Below are 13,892 nucleotides of genomic sequence, written 5' to 3' on the forward strand. Positions count from 1 at the left end.
ATGAAATGTAAGTTGTAGTCCCTGTTGCTGGAAAAACCCCTTTTGAAACCAGCAACCTTTCAGCTATGACTTTTAATTTAGGATGCTGAAGCTGATCTTGCTGTGATCAGAACCATGCTGTAGCATTTTTTTTGCCTTTGCTGTGAATATATTTGTCTTTCTTGTTTCACATTCCTGAATTTCACAAAACTCTCTGTATCCCATTTGCTTTTTTAACTTCACTCTAGCTTTATCACAAGAAATCATCAGAAATTATGTAACCAAAGTCAGATTTGAAATGTACATAGTAAAATGGTATATGGTCTGCATTTGTATAGCGCCTTTCTAGTCATTTTGACCAGTCAAGGCCCTTTTACATCACATCCTCATTCACCCATTCACACATCATTCATTCAGGAGGAATCTAAGTTGGAGGGGACTATTCTTTCACACACATTCACACAGTTGTACAAGTTAGTTCAGTGTCTTGCGCAGTGTCAAGAACACTTCATCATGCTGACTCACAGGAGTTGGGGGTCAAACCACTGACCCTCTGATTGATAGACGACCTGCTCCACCTCTGAACCTGTATATATTATGTATATGATCTAAGATTCACACATCAGGTCACGGTGACATTTGTTTGGATAACTGTGTTTATGACATATGCCAGAAGAAAACAAACCAACCATGACCAAACTGATGAAATACTTTTTAAAGATGACTCATGAGCAACTTTGCGCATGTTTGGACCTAATAATATGCTTCTTTGGTTCAGACCATAATGTCAAAGTCCCCAGATATCTTTGACTTTAATCAATACAGCTTTCCATCTTGGAAATGTTCTGGGTAAAGACAAAATACACCAAAAACTTCAAGTGCTAGGGCAAATACATCTAAGACCGATCCCTGACTGGACATTCATAATTCAAACTGATATCTACATATTCAACAAATGGTAGGTTTCATGACAAATGTGCATATTTTGAAATCCTGGATTGTTTCGTGTAACATACAAAGACTCTGTATCTTAAAAATGAATTTAGTTATCAGGCATAGGACTCTTTATCATTACGCTTGTTACATTAACCCTTCTTTCACATCTCCTCTCTTCCTATTTTAAGGCCTCTCTTTATTTCAAGTAGCAGGGTAGGCCCACCCCCAGTCAACAGCTAGTCAGTGCAGTAAGACTACATGATGGTGTGACATTAAAAATAATCACTATGTATAGTGCACCTGTTCCTCCTTCTTGGTCTTTTTTCCTCATTTCATTCCTCAAGTCATTTGAACAAGTCAGCCACTAATTACCATGTCACTTTGCTCAGTTGGTTTGCTTGTACAGCTGTGTGTGTGTGTACTTGCACTTGTTGTGTTTAGTCTCTTTTCTAATTGTTTCCTATGCTGTTTTCTGTCTCAGGTCTCATCACCACTACCTCCCGGAAACTGGACCGCGAACAGCAAACGGAACACGTTTTAGAGGTGAGAACATTGTATAATTATATGTGTGTGTATGCTTTTGGCATACAACATAGACCAACTGTGCTCTCAAATTTTCCACAACAGTATGACAGCCTCTGTCTGCTGAGGCAGTCATAATCATCAATGGTAGCAATGAAGTCTCCCATTAGTAGAGCTGTGGAGCTTTTTCTCTCATTTTCTCACTTCATTTTAGTCTTAGTCAAGAATGACTGAATGATGATGAATTGACAGCCTTATAATGTAGCAGCTAAAAAGCAGGAATTAATAACTGCATACTTTAAATCAATGACCAGTCATACTCCTTCTGCTCATTTTCACTGGTTTTCTGGACACACAATGTAGACTGCTTGAGGAATGGCTGCGAGTGTTAGTTCTGAAAATACAACAATATAAACTGTAAATGTTTATTAATGTGTTTTTGTGTGTGATGATGTAATGGGCTTAACATGCAGTAGGTGACGAAGGACAAAGATTAAAAACTCAAGTGTAGGTGAGCAGCAGGTAGATGAGGGAAACAACAATATTTTGCTTTAAAGCAAGGAGCATTGAAATATCATTAGAAATTGAAAATTTTAAAAAGCATAACTCTGTTTTGTATGTTTAGGACTGGATATCATATAGAATAAATATTTGATCCTGACCAAGATATGTCCAGTAGTATGTAATGTTCTGAAAGTTGGCATCTGATGGCCAGCTAGATTTGCAGTAATCTTTACCTATTCTTGGATCAGATCATTGCTGATTTCTGCTAGTACTGTTAGTGCCAAACGTATGCAGATTTGGATGTTATTTTCTTATTGGGTTGCTTGGGTTAAGACCACATTGAGATTTTGTACACACAAGTACATATATGACCTCTTGAAAAAAAGTATTTTCTCCAAAATCCTGTTCAAAATCATGGCACTCATCACCTTGAGTGTCATTTACCAGGTATTTCCTGAGATGTCAACTGTATCCCATAGTCTTCATTAAGGAATGAAGTTTGCTCAGTTGTCATGGATTGATTCAGTTCAGTCACCATGTAACCTAAGTATGGAACTCATGTCACATAATGACAATTGGTTGTACATTGGGGGTACATGGAGTGTATAATAAGAATCCCACCTATACCAGGGCATACACTGCAAATTGAAGAGGGACCATTAGTGGGATTTTTTTAGATGACACGCCAGGGTTGTCAGAACATATAACACAGTTAGCACACAAAGCAAGCAACAGCGTTAGACCTCTGCTGGCACACCTTAAAGACAGGGTGGCTGGAGTAGTGTATAACAAATAACTCTGTGACAAATGAGAAAACACTGTCTTCATCAGGAATTGTGGATTTGAACCCTAGGTTAAGATTACTTTGCTAAGAATATTATTTTCTATTAAATATAATAGAGAAAACATTTTTTTCAAGCATTTTTTTGATATTAGTGCCAAAACTCAGGGTATCACATTGACACAAATACTGAAAAAGTTCAAACCATACCAATCCCTACTTGTGTTGCTTAGCAGAGGAGTCACTGGGATAGTGCATTGATGCTCTCCTTCAAAATGAATGGAACATCATTAACAATCCAGAAGCTGCCAGGATTTAGATGAGAACAAATTGGCTCCACCATCTCCTCTACACACACATACACACACAAACACACATGTTCAGCACACAGCACAGTTCCCTGTGCTCTTTGCTGTCCTGTGTGTGTGCATGTGTGTATGTGTGTGTTGTTCTCCATTAGACAGTAATGTGAACCTACCTCTACTCTGCTCTACCCAGATTGCAGATAAATTGGGCGACTGACTTTCTCATGACTCATAGAATTGAGCCGTGTAAAGAGTGTGTGCCTGTTTCGTGGATGCTCTCTGTGTTCATACATTGGCTGTAAGCAAACAGCGTTTTATGCTAAATTTGTGATTACTATCAAAAAAATGTCCAGGAAGTCAACATTTCAAGGTTTCCATACATGTTTAGATACTCATGAACATATTGCATGACTAGGGACCATACAAGTGAACACTTTAGTTTTTGTCCCAGTCTGCGTTGTTGGTGGATGCAACCCATGAAATTGCAGCCTTCAGAGGACGATGAACTAATATGCTGAACTCCTCACATCCTCCCCAAGTGAGTGTGTTAGTGTGACAGTCTGTGTGGTGGTAGATTTAGCAGCAATTGATGTCCACTTGAAGCCAAACACCTGGTAAAGACAACTTAGCCAGTTTTGCCAGACATGAGGAGCTGACAGTGACCGAAATGAGCAAGTGGCCAGCATGCAATTGCTTTTGACATACAACATAGACCAACTGTGCTCTCAAATTTTCCACAACAGTCTTAAGTAGTCTTGGTCTTTTGCAAGAAAAGCCTCTGTCTGCTGGGGGCAGTCATAATCACCAATGGTAACAATGAAGTCTTCCCATTAGTAGAGCTGTTGTGCTTCACTATACGGTGAATAGCACATGGTGAAGACAGCATGTTTCTTTGTCTGTGGACATCTGTTTCACAGATAGGTGTGAAATCACCCCCGCACCCAGCTCCACATTCACCATTGGCCGGAGGGGGGCACACATGATTTTACGACCTCAGGCCAACAAAACCAGTTCACCCCCACTGAACTTTCTCTTTCCGATGCCTCTCCTGGAGGAGAGACATCTCCCCTCTCTTTCCGGACGTCTCTCCTGAAGAGGAGAGACCCTCTCTTTCCTGACGTCTCTCCTGCAGAGGAGAGACCAGCTCTCTTTCCCCTTGTCTTCTCCTGGAGGAGAGACAACTCTTTCCTGAAGAGGAGAGAAGCTCAACTCAGCTAAGCTCTGCCTCAGTGTGGCCTGTACCAGAACAGCCACCTCCTTCATGGTTGCGACACAAGGTCCTGCCTGAAGTAAGCAGATCAGCGCCAGCAGGCACGACCCAGAGTCTGCCAGCTGATAACCAGAACCGACAACAGGAGCACACCAGCAAGTTAGCACAGAGCTGCTAACTAACAGGAACAAAGGAGCGATCGGATTCCTCCAGCCTGCAACCACACAGCAACGGACAAGAACCACACCTTTCCTCCAGCAACAGGCTGAGAAAGCAGCATCCCCAAGGACACTTCTTCTCCCCTTTAAGGACTGGTAACAAACTCTAACTGGGCATAATTAGCATAGCATTACTGCATACATGGTTTACCCCTGTTAATGTATTGACTTGCTTTAATGTTCATTGAGTTTGATTTTTGCGATGTGTTGTAGATTACTGTGCAGCCATTAAGTTTAGTTGATGTTAGTTTGTTCACACAGACACAGGGTCTACAAACTAACCATCCTTTCTTAACCTGGCACCTTTATCTCACACAGTTTCCAACAGGCCACTGAGGGACAAAGCTAAGCTAACAGCACTTAGCTTCCTTTGTCTCCTGTGGCCATCACCATTTGGGCTCTCCCCCACCTTCGTGGGCCCATCTCACATTCCTCAGCCTTATCACACACACACACACACACACACACACTCTCTCTATTATTTGTTAGTTTAGTCATAGAGACTTAGTTAGATTGTTTGATTGATTTTGTTTCTGTAACAGCAGATGTCTTTAATACCTACTCTGCTTCAGCTGTACTTGCAACCAAAGTACAAGTCCTTCACCTTAATGCATAACAAATGATGTCCCTGCGTTTTGTTCTGTTTTAATAAATGTTTTAATACCTGCTGTCTCCTTTAATGTTGTACAAGGGTGAACACTGCCAACCTCTACACTGTCAAGAACTCCAACATCCTTCAGCTAACTATCAATGTGGTAATTTTGGTAGTAATTATTAAATTAATTATAAAACATAATTCAAATTGATAGTTTAGTATTTTTATGAGACTAAATCAATTAGAACAGCTATCTTTTCCTCGTTTTTCGAGGTGGTTTTAATAATTATGAATTATCTTTGATAATTATTAATTATTTCTGATAGCCAAATTGAACATTGCCACTTGTTGAAGCACAACAGAGCTGTGGAGCTTTTTCTGTCATTTAGGGTGTCAGTCAGTGAACAGACATTGGTATGAATAACTTACTAGGCTAGAACAACACAAAATGTACCATCATTAATACACCAATTTAATGTATAAATTGTGATGTCATTTTTTTCTGACATTTTTTAAAGCTATCTTTTATGCAGCACACACACCAAGAATGATTGAATGATGATGAATTGACAGCTTTATAATGTAGCAGCTAAAAATCAGGAAGAGGAATGGCTGCTAGTGTTAGTTCTTTCAATAAATATAAATATAACAATATAAACTGTACATGTTTATTAGTTAACCATTTAAATGAGGAAAAAACTTCCATTGAAAAGAACTTGTAAATATTAGTTTTTTACTTGATATTTCAGTTAAATGATTGATCAAAGTATTAAAGTTGTAATTAGATTATTATCTACCAATCGGAAAAAACAATTAGATACTTTATTAATGCCCAGAGGGAAATGACAGAAAGAGTTGAAAATAAAGTAATGTCAATGTGATTAGATGCCAAAATCACACAAAATACACAGACAATTATGCAAGCTGCTGCAACAGGATGCTGCACTAGCTTGAAACATCAACGTCTTGTCATTACTAACAAAACTTGTTGTCTCTGTTTGAATTCTCAAGGACAGAGGTTCTGCAGCTGTGAAAGGAAACATTGATTTTTCTCCATAGGCTGACACAGGACTGCATTTAAAATTGGATTTAATGACTATGTCACTCTCTTCACTTAGAGCACACTTCACAGACTGCAGTTAAGTGCGTCTGGATGCCAAATGTGTTGCCATGAATCATCTGTGTTCAATTCAACATAAGATAAGATGTTACTTTATTTATCCTGAGGGACATTGCTGTGCAGCACTTGCAGTACAAAGAAGGAAATAGTGCAAAAATGTATTCATCAAATGATAAAAATTTCTTTTGGCCTCTTACGTTTTTTTAAGGAGCTTACGCACCAAATCTGGAAAGTGATTGCACTTCTAGCAAAATTAATACAAATGTAGGACAATAGAGAAGAGCCTGCTTCACACCTTTGACTGTCCATAGCGCCACCTCTCAGTGATCACCTTCTTTATCATTTTAGAAGTACAGAGGTTTAACAAAGTAGCTGTCAAAACATAGGAAGACAGATTCTTTTTCTCATACTGACAGAGGAGAATGACAGAAAATAGCAGCAAATAGAGTTAACACAGATTGGTTACTTTTGAATATCACGTTTTACAAAGTAATTACATTCTATAACTTATTTATTCTTATTTTCTTGTTTTGTTCTAATAATGTTGTGAAGTGTGAGTGACATGTATTTGTGCAAACTAATAAATATGACTTTAGAGAGCAAGAGAACGACAGAGCTGCTAGTTTATCGTAAAGTGTTTCTACCTGGTCTGAATGCCCACACTTTCCATGAAAAGCCGGCCATCATAGCCTCCTCTTAGCTTGGTTTCCCACTTTGCCCACTGTAAATAATAATTCACATGAACATTATCCACAGAATATTAGTTGTTTTCCTTTGAAGTTAATTCGATATATACACTGTTGCCCATAAAGTTGGAATAATTATTCAATACCCCTAATTTTGTTAAAGCCTGAATACACAGTTTTCAAAGGTTAATTGTGGTTTAAGCTTCACTGTGATATGTTTGGAAGAGTTTGATCAATAAAGTTGAGAAGATATACACTTTGTTTATCAAGAATAAATCACATTGTCAATCATTTCATGAGAAGAGGTAAGAAACATTTAATTCCAACTTTATGATATAATACTTTATGTATAATATCAGGTCACCATGTGTGAAGTCAAGATAATTTGCTACATTACAAGTCAAAGAGGAGCACATGAATGCACTATTATTTTGGTCTTGTGAGGTTAGACTGCATAATTAGGGAACAGGTTCAACGTGGCCTTCAGGTCTTCCAAAGGACACTCCTTCATGGGTTGTGTCCTCAAAGGATCCAAAGGATCCAAATGTGTGTACACTGTAAGACATTTCATGTTATTTCAACTTGCAAATGAAAGTTCACCTGCTGCCTTGAAAACACAAATTAACTCAACTTGAAGACAACCTTTGTTTCAACTCGTGAATTAAAGTCCATCTAGTTGATATGACTACAATGTTCTAGTTGTCTCAACATTGTTTTTTAAGTTGTCTAAGTTGATTTAACTTTGGACTCAGAGCTAAAACAACAACTAACCTTACATTATCTGTGCAAGAAAACCTCATTTACCTAGTCAAACAAACTCACATTTTGATATTGTTATAACTCACACTTTCAAGTTCAGTATTTATGTAACTTGCATTTCAAGTTAAGAGGATTAAATTTTAAATGTGTTTCAACTTCGATGTGTAAGTTATATTGACTCATTAGTGCAAGTTTGCTTGATTTATTAATCACAATTTACAGTTGCTTTCCTCCAAGACTTTCTGTATAATTTCCTTAATATTTTGACCAGCAAGTTCTCCGACGTCAAGTAACTCATTCCTGTATTGCTGAATTAGAAACATGTAAAATGGTTTGCATGCGGAGAAATAAAGATGCCAGCTGGTTTTTAATCACCTCTCCATTTCCAAGAGGAGGTTCAGCACCAGAATCATATTGCAGCAACCGTTGGGGTCACAGACGGCAAAAGTGGCCGACCTCTTAGGCAATCACAACAAGTATTGCTTCAGAAAATCATTTATTATTGAACACACATAACAGAACAAATCACAGCATGTTATTGAACCCAATGGCCACCTAACTTATGGTTCTCCCCAAAACACATTAACCCTACCCATAAGTCCGTGCGGCGCTGCCCTGCCGATGCCACAGTATGAAAGTGATGCCTCAGGATCATTAACAGAATCCTCCCCTTTGTTTTTTCAACTGATAACTTGATAAAGCAAGTTCAGTCAATTTGACAAAATGTTCAATTAGTCAAGACAATGAATAAATGTAAATTTAACCTACAAAAACTAGAATAGCTGAGTTCAAAATCTAAAACTTATCAGAGCACTTTGAGTTAAAGAGAAAACGTAAATTGACATAACTAAAAGGGGCTGTGATGTTTTACAGTGTATGTATATTTTCTATTCAATCTCTTACTATGTTCTGCCCCAACAGGTGGTGGTGTCAGATGGCGGTCCTAGTCCCAGGCAGAGTACAGTGTGGGTGATGGTTCAAGTCCTGGATGAAAATGACAACAAGCCTATATTTCCTGAGAAGGTCTACCAGGTCAAACTTCCAGAGAGAGAGCGGAGAAAGAAGGGCGAGCCCATCTATCGGGTGTTTGCTTATGACCGTGATGACGGGCCCAACAGTGACCTCTCCTACAGCATCGTGGATGGCAATGAGGATGGGAAGTTCTTCATTGACCCCAAGACTGCAGTTGTATCTTCACGCAAGGCCTTCACTGCGGGGAGCTACGACATCCTAACTGTACACAAACCTTCTTTAATAATTAAGCATGTCTGACAACAAGTTTTAGGATGTTTTCAGTTAAATTTCTGAACAGGGATTCCTATAATCAGCCAAACAGCCATAAATCTTTTTTGTTATATTAGATGACATTTATGTGTGACTGTCTCTCTTGTGAGCCTTTCCCTTCTTCATAATCCAATGGTCTTCTTCCTTCAGATCAAAGCCACAGACAATGGCCGTCCTCAGAAGTCTTCCACAGCTCGCCTGCACATTGAGTGGATCCGTCGACCTCCTCCCTCGACTCTCCCACTACTCTTTGATGAGCCAGTCTATAATTTCACCATCATGGAGAACGACAAGGTGGCGGAGATTGTGGGTGTGGTGTCCCTGCAGCAGAGCTCTGCCCCCTTGTGGTTTGATATCACAGGTAAAAGCCCCAATAGGTGAGGACAATCCTCTGTCAGCCAGTGAAGGGGTTTGTGCAGTGTGAGGTAGGGTGTGCCCAGGCTTGGTGCATGGTGTGTGTTGGGCTGACAGTGTTGGTGTGTGTTGGTGCAATATGAGATGCAGCTCAGGTACTGTTGCCTCGCTGCATGATCTGTTATGCTTTGCCCATCCCAGTCACCATGCGACAGCTTCTCTAGCTGTCAGGTCTGTATGCCCTCTAAAAGGTAATGCAGTGGAAATAGTTGGCTGTCTATAGAGAAATGATATAGATTGAATTCAGGATTCAGGAAAAAGTATATTATATATGTTATCCAGGTGCTGTTTTTTAAAGGGACTTTCTTTTTGTCTCATTTATAAGTATTAGACTTATTTTGTTCCTTTCATAATGTCTCTGCTTAGAGGAGGCAATGGCTCGCTCAATAAAGAACATTCGGACTGATTTTAAAGCCAGTGTGACATTCCCATATAAGTGGAAAATGTCCAACGTGGCACACTTAAATCCCTCTGATCTGTCAAAGTTTTCACCCACTTGAAAGGCTTAACCAGATTATGGCATGCCCAGTGCAAAAAGCTTAATTTTTGCGCATAATACGTGGTGACGATTCTGGTATGGTAAAAGTGATTTAATAATTCAAATAATCAGTACTTTTGATTCTAATTCTATTAGTTTTTAATGCCTTTTAATACTATATGTACACTGACAGTTCCCCACCCGTGATGCATGTACTGTGGGCTCCAATCAGCCCAAACTAGATGGACAACGGCGACCAAGAAGGACTGCGGTTCCCACTATGCACCATCCATCTTTCCCTTTGTTGTCACTGAGCAGTGACAGTCAGTGTGTATCCAGCTGGAGATACCTTCTGGCCCGTGCTTCTGGCCCTCTCTTTTCAGCTCTGTCCATCTTTTTTCTCTTTCTCTATGCCTCTTAATCTCTTTCTCTCTCTCTTTCTCTCTCTGTATACTTTGTTTTGTACTCTGTTTCTACTTCATTTGTCACTATGTATACATTCTTTCACTAGAATCATGGCTTTTTTTTTTCTTTAACCAGTCTTTTCATTAACCAGTATTAAGTAGGCATTAAGAATGGGTAACTTTGTCAATCTGTCTACATGTAATAGTAATACTAAGATAAGACTAAACTGATTAAAGACTAAACAGGAGTGAACATTCAGAATTATAGCAGCACAAGAAACAGACTAGAGGAACAGTCTGTCTGTCTGTAGGAACAGGTTACAGACTGTGCGTAAATGTTATGTGCGTGCAAAGCTAGTAGTGCAATTTGCAGATCAAAGTGACATAGTATAAATATGAAATAAACATTTATTTATTTATACAATTGTATGCATGAATAATACATTGATACAATTAATTACATTGAGATGTTATAAATTAAGAAATATGTGTATAAATGATGTAAAGCTTACATATACATAATTAGAGTTTATACACATACTAGGTAAAGATTTAAAAAATTAAGGATTAGACAAGGTGTTAGAGTACAGAGTGAAGTCTTTGTAGTGTTTTTTTTTTGAGAAAAAGCTCACAGCATAAAGCATAAAATTACATCAGTACAACTAGAATTACCTGGTTATGGTAAGAGAACTCAGCTGTAGTACACAAATATCAGCATCAGAGTAGTTAAAACTTGTGAGTAAGTGCAGCAGTGGTAAACCAAAATGACTAAAAAGTCATTTTTCAGTAGACTCCATCCCATGAAGAAAAAACTGATGGAGTCTTAGCTCAGCAGAAGCAGTTGCTGTCTCTGTCCTGTGTCATCAGCCTGTGTCCTCTTCTCTTTTGCTTATCATGTCATCCTCTTATCCTCCTGTCCTTTTCCCTCGGGCCTGTCTGTCCTTCCTGTCTCACATCCTCTTTCCTCTCTCCCCTCAATGCTTCATGCCTGGAAGGTCCCAGGTCTTACCGTGAGATGTTCTATATTCTGCAGAGCGCTTGTGGCAGGAACTGTTCCTCAGAAGGTATCTCGCTTTCCACTACCACTCTTCGCTGTCTCCTCTCTGCTTCCTTTCTTTTTCCTTTTCCTTGTCTTTTTTGTTGATGCTCATTGTCCACCACTGTGCTTCTCATCTGTGCTGGTGACAGGTCTATGATTGATTGTTTGGAGGTGGCCAGGGAGAAAAGAATACACAGATAGTCACCCTGAGTGGATGTGTGTGTTTGTGTATGTGTTAGTGTTTCTCCTGTGTCAATGCGTTTGTGTTGGTGTGTATGTTTGTGTTTGTGTATGTGTGTTTCACGTTAATAGACTACATTGCAGCCAAGGTTAATTGAACGGATGGAGTTTGGTAAAAAGGTATCACAACCTTTTACCTACTCACATAGCATTAACAAGGTGTTAGCAACACCTGTACTCACATTAACATATGTCTTTATGTGGCACTTTACAAAGGCAGGTTCACACATGCACACAAATCTCCCACTATCCACTTAGCTAAGCCTTTACGGCTGCAAGGTAGCAGATATTACCGCAACATGGTGTCCAGGACCCTACATTCAGTAGGAGCACTGAATACCCAGTGCCAGAGAACTAGTGCTTAAACACTCAGCAACCAGCACACAGTGTTTTAAACCAGGCACCCAATATGAAGTTTCTATCGCCTAATACCCAGTTGCCTGCATGTAACACCTCACATCCAGCAGTGAAAATTTTAACTGTGTGAATATAGAAAGTGACTTGAATTAGATTTTGGAAAATAAATTAAATGAAGACTTGTTAGAGTAGATGGGAAGGTGATGAAAAACAAGAATAATGTATAGATCAAATGTGAGTCTGAGAGAGTGGTTTATATTGTAGGTTAATGAAGTGATTATATTCACTATAGACATGAGATCAGAGTGTATAAAAAGTCTGGGGATCACGGTTTGATGCATCATAACAATCTGTGAGACTGATCATAGGGCAATCTCAAATGTGTTTGGAGAGAGAGTTCCAGGGGAAGGAGGCAACTATGGAGAAACCTCTGTGGTCCTAAGTGGTGGAGATAGGAGGGTGGCATCAGAGGATTGGAAGCAGCAGGTTGGAGTGAAGTAGTGGAGCAGGTATGTGAGGTAACACCTGGTTATGGGGGTCTGTGAGGAGAGGGACTTTAAGCTAGATACACTGTAGGACAGTGGAGGTTCTGTAGAACAGAGCTGATGTGGTCACAGGAGCAGAAGTTCTGGAGCAGAATTCTGGATGTACTGAAGCTTATTTAGGACTCTGGATGATGTAGTATGAAGACTGCTATTGCAATAGTCAATTCAGAATGTGATGAACGGATAGAAAAGCTTCAGCAGCAGAGAAGGAGAGTGATGGACGGACAGGTGGAAAAATTTTGTTCTGGTGATTTGACTGACATGGTGTTCAAAGGAGAGGCTGCTGTCAAAAAATAACTAAGGTTGTGAGTGTAGGAAGGCAGATAGAATGGAGTGCAGTGAGGGCACACTGCCAAGCCCAGCAACGCTAACAAGTACAAATACAATATCCACTCAATCACATAACATAAATAGACAATCCTGAGTTAATTAATGCAAGGTCTCTATTCAGAGAGGCTATTGACCAAACATTTTTTCAACGCCTGTTCTAAATTTCCCATTACTTCAATTGACATGCAATAGTGGAAGTTAATCAATTGTGTATAAAAAGGTATTTTGACCATTGAACTCCTAAATTTAAGAAGAATAAAATCTGTTGAGTTGTTTCTTAAAATACTAATTTTGATTGTGTCTGTAGTGATTAAAGTAGTTGGACAAATATTTGGGGACCTTATTGTTAACAGTTTTATGACCAAGTCCCAACTTGATTTGTATAATTATTTTTTCAAATGAAAGCCATTAAGTTGTTGGAAATATGCTGAGTCAAGATGTGGATGGGTAGGCTTTAATCCAACCCTGATTCATTTGTTTTGGGCAGTTTATTGAGGTGTGGTGAACTACTAAACCAGGAGGTGGCAACATAGTGAAAGGGGCATTTAACTATTGCTTCGGCTAAAGTCTTTAGTGATGATCTATCGAACAATCCCGGTTTTCTGGCAAAGAATGTAATCTTTTGATTTTAGTAAGGACTTTCATAGCCATGGCCTCCCTTGTTAGATTATTATTAGTTGTACAGTATATTCCTAATAGTTCACTCTATACATATCTTAATTAACAGTCTCCCCTAGCTTTCATTTTTGGGATCCTTCTTTATTGATTTTTAGATCCAAATAAGATGTCTTCTGTTTTCCCTGGGTGAAGAGATCGCTTGTTATCAGAAAGCCAAAGCAAACTGTTTGCAAATGAGATGTGAGTGGCAGGTCAGCCGGGCTGTGATAAGTCTTTCTATTTATAGTCTGTGCAGTCTTTGGAGCTGGCCCTTATGGTTTTCCATTTGGTGGAGTTTAGGACTATACCAGGCGCAGAGTGGGTTAATGAGACTGTTTTGATTTTGATGGGAGTTGATCAAGACAGGAGGAGTGTATCATTATGATAGTTGACAAGGTCGGAGGCATTATCAGACGGCGTGAAGGCAGGCAGACATTTTGATGACAAGAGAGGCTGAAAGAGCTGAGGGAGAGATACATTTGAGATTTCTAAAGAATATATTGCTTTTCTCTTTTGGGATGGGAATTGG

General features: G+C 39.2%; 1 protein-coding gene across 1 annotated transcript in view; it reads left to right on the forward strand.

Annotated features, from left to right (window-relative positions):
- The window catches only part of LOC139199739 (protocadherin Fat 3-like), a 130,068-nt gene that overhangs the window by 50,416 nt on the left and 65,760 nt on the right, over window positions 1-13,892 (forward strand). The window contains exons 3-6 of the mRNA XM_070828868.1: window positions 1,397-1,458; window positions 8,537-8,851; window positions 9,050-9,260; window positions 11,191-11,259. Coding sequence (XP_070684969.1) covers window positions 1,397-1,458; window positions 8,537-8,851; window positions 9,050-9,260; window positions 11,191-11,259 — 657 coding nt within the window. The remainder of the gene's footprint in view (window positions 1-1,396; window positions 1,459-8,536; window positions 8,852-9,049; window positions 9,261-11,190; window positions 11,260-13,892) is intronic.

The sequence above is a fragment of the Pempheris klunzingeri genome, chromosome 4, assembly GCF_042242105.1.
Source record: "Pempheris klunzingeri isolate RE-2024b chromosome 4, fPemKlu1.hap1, whole genome shotgun sequence".
Classification (NCBI taxonomy): Eukaryota; Metazoa; Chordata; class Actinopteri; order Acropomatiformes; family Pempheridae; genus Pempheris; species Pempheris klunzingeri.